Genomic DNA, 8637 nt, shown 5'->3' with positions numbered 1-8637 from the left:
ATTCAACACGGGAGGAGACAGATACTGTGTCACTCCCGAGTCGGACTGCACAGCCATTCTCGGCGGTGCAGATAGACTCTTAAGAAGCTACACCATCGTCTCTCGAGACGGACGGTTGCCGACGAATATTACCACTGGTGTTCAACACACTGAAAAAGATTCTTCACAAAATCCGTGCAGTACTTTTCAAAACTTGGGGATGGGGCGCTCCAGGGTACTATACCCACTGGGTGGGACTCCCAGCTCTGAAACCCACTAGCTGTGTGAGTTCCGGCCAGTTAAGCAATTTAACTTTCTCCTGCCTCGGTCTCCACCTTCTACATCTGCTTAATGGGATTAATGCGATTGCTTCCCTTTTAGGATTATAGTGAAGGCTGAATGCTCTGTAAGTGTTAAGGTATTTGTTCCCACCTGCCCCGGGGCTGGAACACTCAACTCCAAACCTGCCGGGCAGAATTCCCACCATGCCAAGCCCCTGGCTCTGGCCACGCCTTCCTTCTCCTGCCCTTTGAGGATACACCCTAAGACGCTGTTAGAGCCCTGAATGCCCACAGGCTGTTTCCCTGTAAGGCCCTCCTCACCAAACCCTTTCCCTGTTGAGCCAAATCATCAGCTTTTATCCTCCTCACTGACCAGTCTCCTTCCCCTCCCAGCAAAGGCTCCACCAGCAGAAAGCCAATTAGCTGTGACCCAGACAGTTCTGACTTCAGGGATCACCGATGTTTCCAACTTTGCATTTAACCAACGACGCCTCCCTGGAGGAGGGGACCCCAGGCAACACATCTAAGTCACACAGGGCAGGGAGCCGTGGCCTCTATTAGCCTTGGATGCAGTCCGGTCAGATGCACGTGCAAGCAGAGGGCAGGGTCGGTGGGCCGGCTTCACGGGCCACGAGCTGGGCACGTGCACAGGGCTCTGCACGGAAGGGCCCCCGTCTGGCTTAAGGCCCCGTGTTTTCCCTTTGCACTGGCCCCCAAGTTATGGAGCCAGTCTTGGTCAAGTTTGATGACGTCTGGTTTTTAATGCAGAGCAACCTGGGCCCATCCCTTGAACCTTCTTACACGGAGACGGTGATTAGAATCACTTCTTAGATTGGGAGGATCTTAGCTTAAATATGTTGACCAAAAAAGGCGTCAGATGAAAGAATACATTGGGAAGAATAAACAGAAACATGAAGTGGGGGGGTGCTGGGAGAAGGGGAGCAAAGGAGAAAAAATTGGAACTATTGTAACAATATATTCAATAAAATATACTGGGAAAAAAAAAAGAAACATGAAGTTATGGTAACTTCCTGGGAGGGAGAATCTTTTACTATACAGCCTTTAAGAAGGCGTAATTTTGGCTCTGACCAGTGTGGCTTTGGGAGTTGGGTGTCGTCCCACAAAGTGGAAAGTCGCCAGTTCAATTCCCGGTCAGGGCACATGCCTGGGTGTGGGCTGAGTCCCTGGTCTCTACACTGTTTAAATTTCTTGTTTCCAGAGCAGCTGTCTTTGGTCAGCAAACACACTCATGAGTGGGGGTTGTTTTACACCACTTCAAAGAGCTTTGGAGATAAATTACTTCCCATCGGGTTTAAATTTAACAGAGAAAGAGCCAATAATAAGAGCAGCACAATTTGGTTGGTGTCTTGTTGCCGCTTTGGACTTGAAACCCAGGGATTTTTCTGGGAACACTCAAGGATAACAAGTTCATGTGCAGACACAGCAATACCGCTCCTGTTTAACTGCAGGGGCACACTGTGCATTTGAGTGATAGCAGCTACACACCGCTGAGCTTCAGATGCTTTCTTCACGTACAATCGCCTTATCCATGATGAATTCCTAGACTTAAATTATCATCATCCCTTATTTATATAGTTATAGAAAAAATATACCCCCATGCAGAAGATAGAAGAAAGCCAGCACCCCGAAAGTGAATGAAACATGCTTGTCATTGGTCAAAAAGCCACAAGCACATCGTTTCCTTATGACCCAGTCAGGGACCACCATGTGCGCAGGCGCGCACGGGCCCTCGGGTGGGATCCACCTACAGAAGCCCCAAAGGGGCCTCGCCTGAGCACGTGTGTAACCGAATTTACACAATGACGGGAAGCGGGCGCGATTTCTAATAAGATACTGGCAGTTTTGTTCAGAAGGAACATAATCTTTAACGCCTTAACGGCGGTTTATTAACAAAAAGTTGGTGTCTTTGCTGTCAAAAGGAAAAGGGAGAACGGAACCAACCATGGATATTCCAGCAGCAAAACCAGCCAGACGAACCTGGACGCAGCTGACTCCCAAAAGGGACCGCACACGCAGCGTCTGCGCGCCAGGAGGGGACCCCCGCCAGCCCAGAGGCGCGCACGCCGCCCACGGGCCCAGCGGGGGCGTTCCCACTAGAGGTGGTTTATCAGGGGCACCCCGTGGGCGGGCAGCTCCTGGCGCAGCTGCCGGAAGAGCATCGCGCAGCGGTTCCGCTCCTGGGTCCTCCCCAGGGCGTGGTAGAGCCGGGCCTGGAAGTACACGACGTCTCGGATTCGCTCTTTGCAGTCGACCTTCGCAAAGTAGTTCTTGGCTTCATTGAGGTTCTCGATGGCGGCCTCCAGAGCTGATGGGAAGGGCGGAAATACCACGTTTACCTCAACACTTCACATAGAGTTTACAAAGCTTAGTATCTACTTCTATTGATTTAACATGCACCCAATACTTTTTTTATAACTTTAACTTAAATTTTGTGTTTATTAGCTCTTGAACACATTTTACAATTTCTTTGTTAATCTTTCAATTACAATGTACTTTCAGTATGATTCTGTATGGCTTTCAGGGGCACAGCACAGGGGTTAGACGATCGTGCACTCGACACTGTGGTCCCCCTGATATTTACCCGGCACCACACACAGTTACTTTTGTACAACGTCAGTGACTGTATTCCCGGTGCCGGACAGAAGCATTTACATCCAACTCTTTGAGGAGAATAAAAGACACCAGAGTAAGATTTTAAAAAAGGTCTTTAGTCCTGGCTTCCAGCCTGGCGCCTGATTCTATGGGGTAAATAAACATACATTTGCCGTCAACTCGCATGATAAACATGCCCGTGAAAGCACGTTAAACACCGCGTGGAACGTGAACATAAAATTGTTAACACTCAGACCTTTCCCCAGGTTAATGTCTTTTCCTCTCCTGGGCCCTCCACGTTAGCAGCTTCCTGCAACAGCGCTGCCCAGCAGTCTTGGTGCGGTTTCCTACCTCCGGCTTTCCTTGGCGGGTCGTAGGACGCGGCAGCAGCCACCTGGCACTTGGCCACCAAGAACAGGGCCCGGCCTTTGTCCAGCACAGCGCCGTCAGCCAGGATGGGCTCGATGGCCATGTGGAGGAGACTTAAGGCCTGCTCCGGGATCCCAAGGATGAGCTGGAAAAGAGACACCGGGGCACGGTGCACACCCTCACGCCACCCCCAGGGAGGCACCCCTGCCAGCTCTCCTCTGCGGCAGGGCCCCGCCGGGCTCGCCCTCCCCTGACACGGATAACACTAACGTGCACTCGGCTCTTAGAAAATACAGCGTGTGAGAACCTGATTCCAGACCACGACAGACACGGGAGGGAGGGGTTGTTCCCCCCAAGAACAGGTTTTCGTCTTTACAAAAAGATTCAGCACCAAAATCCTTTAGATTGGCAATTCCAAAGGGTTGAATCACCGTCTAAAAATCACGGAGGAAGAGGAGCCACTGAGAAAATATCTCAAAAGTATACAGGAAAAGAAACAACAGGCAATTAAAATGGTACAGTAGAAAACACCTAATTAACAGAGAAGAAAGCGGTAAGGGCAGAACTGAGGAACGAAAAGGATGGAAGATGTATAGAAAAAAAAACAGCAAAATAGAGCAAGCCCTTTCTGATCCATAATTATATTAAATGTAAACAAATTAAACTTTTCAATAGAAAGAGAGAGACTGGCGGAGTAGATTATAAAGAATCATCTATATGCTATCTACAAGAGACTCACAATTTTAAAAAATTTTTGTATTGTTTTTCATTACAGTTGTCCCATTTTCCCCCCACTGCTTCCCCCCACCCCACCCACCCCCTCTCCCACAGTCAGTCCCCACCCCATTGTCCATGTCCCTGGGTCATTTATACATGTTCCTGGACTAGACCTTCTCCTTCTTAACCCCCTTCTCTCCCTACCCCTCCCCCCTGCAAGAGACTCATTTTAGACTAAAAGTCACAAAAAGGCTGAAGGGAAAGGACAGAAAAAGATATTACATTCCAACAGTAACCAAAATAGAGCTGGAGTGACGATACTACCATCAGACAAAAGATACTTTAAGTCAAAAACTCTTAAGTAGACAAAGAAGGACATTATATACTGATAAAAGGGCCAATGCATCAAGAAGATACAGTCACGAACAGAACCCCACACACACCAAACAGGACCCCAAAATATATGAACCAAAAACGACAGAACCGCAGGGAGAAACAGAGCCCAACAAGGACAGTTTCGAAGGTCAATACTCCGTTCTCAGTAAAGGGCAGGCTAACGAGACGAAGGCCAGCAAGGAAGTAAAAGACTGGACAACGCCAGAAACCAACTAGCCGTGACTGTCACTGTGGAGCACTCCCCCCAACAAGGATACAGCACACAATCTTCTCAAGTGCACACAGAACACCTTCCGGGACAGACCCTATGTTAGGCCACATAGTAATAACAAACTGAAAAAGACCGATATCACAAAGTATCTTCTCTGACCACAAGGAATGAAATTAGAAATCAAGAACAGAAGAGAATCCAGAAAACTCACAAATACTTGGAAATTAAACAATATACCCTTAAATAACCAATGGGTCAAAGAAATCAAAAGAGAAATTAGAAAATACTTTGAGATCAACAAACATACCATATACCAAAACCTATGGGATGCAGTGAAGGAAATTTAAAGATGTAAAGACATACATTCAAAAAAGAGATTAAAAAAAGGAAGAAGATCACAGATCAGTAAGTTAAACTTCCACCTTAAGAAACCAGAGGAAGGACTACCAGCGGCGAACACACCAGACAACGGGCCGCCCTGGCCAGCAAAGCGAAATGTCGCTGGTTCGATTCCAGTTAGGGCGCATGTCTGGGTGGCGGGCTTCATCTGTATATTTTCCTTTTTTAAAAAGGTTTTATTTCTTTTTAGAGAGAAGGGAAGTGAGGGAGGAAGAGAGGGAGAGAAACACCGATGTGAGAGAGAAACATCAATCAGTTGCCTCTCACAGCCCCCCCCCACCAGGGACCAAACCCACCACCCAGGCACGTGCCCTGACCGGGAATCAAACCTACGACCTTTCCAGTTTACAGGAGGATGCTCAACCAATTAAGCCAACCAGCCAAGGCTCTACTAAACATTTAACACATTAGCACTGATCCTTCTCAAACTCTTCCAAAAAACAGAAGAGGCCTGCATTTGTATTTGATATTATCACCCTAATATCAAAGCAAAATGAAGCTTTCGCAAGAAAACTATCTCTTATGATTATAAGAGAAAAAATCCTCAACAAGAATTAGCAAACCAAATCCAGCAGCCTATTAACAGAACTATACATCGTGACCAACTGGGGTTCCTCTCAGGAATGCAACAGTAGTTCAATATTAAAAAAAATTAATCAGGTTAAATGAATTATCACATGTTGGCAAGTCTACTCTTAAGTATACCCAAGAGAAATGAAAACAGATATCCACACAGAAACTGGTACGCGAATGTTAAGAACCGCTATTCCTAACAGCCAAAAGGTGGAAACAACCCAACCGTCCGTCAGCTGATGCACAGATCAATGAAACACGCGCACATTCGACGGAGTATGATTCAGCTGTGAAAAGCAATGCAGTACATGCCACAACATGAATGAAGCCCGCAAACATCACACTAAGTGAAGAAGCCAGATGCAAAAGGCCAGAGAGTGTATGAACCCATTACATGAAACAGAGAACAGGCAGATCCATAGAGACCGAAAGTAAACTGGTGGTTGCCAGGGGCTGCCGGCGAGGGGGCGGGAGTGACTATTTAATGGGAATGGGGTTTCTTTTTGGTGTAACGGAAATATTCTGGAATTAGGACGATTGTTGCAAAACACTACAGATATTCTAAAATAGTCTCTATATATAGATAAAATAGATATTCTAAAATCCATTTAACTGTATACTTTAAAATGGTTAAAATGGTAAATTTTCTGTTATGTGAATTTTATCTTAATTAAGGGGAAAAAATCACTGGGAAACCCCTAAAGAAAACAGACTCCTACGCTCCAACCCTTGAGGTCTGATTCAGTAGGTTCCAGGCATTGGCAGTTAGTAAATATTATTTCAATTTCCCCAATATTGCCGATGCACAGTTAGTTTGGGGAACCTCTGCTTTGGTTAGCGAATTCCTCCAGTGAGTTCAAAATTATTCACTCAATAAATATTAAAAGCCTACTATATGTAGGCCCTACTAGGTACCAGGGGATACAGTGGGGGGGGGAAGAGCCCTTTCTCACACAGTGTTTCCATTCTGCAAAGGGAGACAGACAACAAACATAAAAAATGTTTCATTTCATGTAACAACATAATCAATAAAATATACAAAAAAAAGTTTCATTTCCAAATCCTTTCAATGAACACATGATGTCCTCATTTCTTTATTCTATTCAACCCCTCATTAAATCAAGCACTGGTCTGGGCCAGCCAATCATCGATAGAATGCAAGTGTCCTCACGAAGCGCACAGCCAGGGAAGCCAGAGGCCCCGGGAGGTGGCAGCCTGTCAGCAGGTTCGCAGCCCCCTCCCCTGGGAGGGCCTGCCGTGGGGGCTGCATTCCCAGACTTCAGTAGTGACACGTGAAAGCTCATCATTATCCTTTTCAAAACCAAAAAGTAGCACCACACTTGCCAGTGTCTGATTACGCGCTCCAACAAACACACGAACCCAAACCAGAGGTGGGCATACCTGGGCGAAAGCCAAGTTGAGCACCGTCTCGGAGGCCAGGTACTGCAGCCGGTACTCCTTGGAGAGGGCCAGGGCCTGCAGGAGCAGGGGCAGCGCCACGGCGGGGGACGACGACCGCCAGTACAGCTCCGCCACGCACAGCAGGACGCTGCCCACCGAGAGGGGACACGGGGTGAGCGTCTCCGCCGCCGGTGCTGCCCGGGAGGCACGCACGAGGCCAGTCCTACCTGATCACCATCTCCGTGTTCCCGGTTTTCTGACAATGGACCAACAATTTCTGCAACAGCTTGTGCGCCTCTGACATCTGGTTCTGAGCCTGCAGCACCACGGCTTTTCTGACACAAACAAAACAAACGTGTGGTCATGGCGACGTCTGCCCGGGTCTCGGTGTGGTCACTCTCAGGGGTAGAACCCCCGTGTACTCAAACAAGCTGTAACTGGACCCCCAAAGGGAAGACCTGTGCCTGATACAGATGTTGTTAAAAGAGGAAAATGTGTGTGTGTGCGCGCGCGCGCCTGAGCGTGAGCACGTGTGTGTATACACGCACAGGTGCCAACAAAGTGCGGAGCTACAGATCTCGGAGTGTCGGTGGTGTTTACTTACTTTCTCCATTTTGCTTCCCTGTAATAAACGGGTAAGAAGTAGAGAAAGCTTCCCTATTGAGCTTACGTTAATAAACGAGCTCGCACACACAACAGACAAGGAAGCCACCTGAGGACAAGCTCATTCCGGGTCTGAGTGTCCCACGTTTCTCACCGATACACGCCCTCTATGCCGTGAAGGGCCGTGATCCCCGTAACGAGCGAGTCGGCCAGGTGGTACTTGCCGTCATGCATTGCTCTGTCGAACTGTATTTTCTGATCACACAGCATCCATAACTAACAAGAAAAAAATACAATTAGGGGCAAAATGGCAAGTGTTAACCTCATTATTCAACAGAGAGATAAAAGGATTTTGGCTTCCTTAGCAAATATTCTTACAATTCACACACATTCTTTTTTTTTTTTGCTATTTAAAAACCATTTTAGAACACTACAAGCACGTGAAAAAGCACCGAGCAAAGAGCCGACCCATGGCGCCCGCCGCAGCCCTTCGCTTCATGTGCCTCAGACGCTATGACAGGCGACAGGCGACGGAAGCGCCCCACAAGCCCCGTCCCCGCCCCCCCAAGCCCGCCCGCGGTTGGCATCCATCACCCCCTCCGGGCTCCCGTGCTTTCACAGCCCACGTGCTCACCCTCCCACAGGCGCTGAAATACTGTCGCGCTGTCTTGCGTCCTCTGACAACTTGCTTTTAAGCGCAATGTTATTTGGGGGGGGTTTGCACATGTTAACGCCAGAAAGTCCAGTTCATGCCTTTCCACTGATGAAGAGCTTTCAACCACAGGAACACGCGACAGCCCGTCTGTTCTCGTGTCGCGGGGTGTTTAGGGGGCCCCGACGGCTCGCCCGCCGGAGAAGCGCCGCAGTAGCTGTTTCACGCGCTCTCCTTGTGCAGGAGTTCATCGCGGGGCCGCAAGGCACACGCGCCTCGCTTCGCTCTGGTCCCCGTCTGTCCTTCCCGCGGGCTGTCCCGGTTTACGCCCCCGTGGCCTGTGGCACCCCGCGCTGCCCCCCCCCACACACTGTGTGGTCAGGTACTTCACCTCTGGCCCGCGGAGGGTATGGGGCACCTCCCTCCTGCTTTCCTGTGTTGGT

General features: G+C 48.7%; 1 protein-coding gene across 2 annotated transcripts in view; it reads right to left on the bottom strand.

Moving 5' to 3' along the window:
• Positions 1 to 2139: 2139 nt before the first annotated feature.
• ANAPC5 (anaphase promoting complex subunit 5) overlaps positions 2140 to 8637 on the bottom strand; it is a 45174-nt gene continuing 38676 nt past the window's right edge. For both annotated transcript variants that reach the window (XM_090257299.1, XM_090257298.1), the window contains exons 13-17: positions 7697 to 7818; positions 7167 to 7274; positions 6940 to 7087; positions 3225 to 3387; positions 2140 to 2586 (exon numbers count right to left, since the gene is read on the bottom strand). In XM_090257299.1, coding sequence (XP_090113425.1) covers positions 2375 to 2586; positions 3225 to 3387; positions 6940 to 7087; positions 7167 to 7274; positions 7697 to 7818 — 753 coding nt within the window. In that variant the 3' untranslated portion in view covers positions 2140 to 2374. The remainder of the gene's footprint in view (positions 2587 to 3224; positions 3388 to 6939; positions 7088 to 7166; positions 7275 to 7696; positions 7819 to 8637) is intronic.

Source organism: Furipterus horrens, unplaced genomic scaffold (assembly GCF_987537825.1).
Source record: "Furipterus horrens unplaced genomic scaffold, mFurHor1.1.pri manual_scaffold_11, whole genome shotgun sequence".
Taxonomy (NCBI): Eukaryota; Metazoa; Chordata; class Mammalia; order Chiroptera; family Furipteridae; genus Furipterus; species Furipterus horrens.
Note: the sequence above shows the minus strand (reverse complement) of the source record. Positions and strands in the feature narration are given on the sequence as shown.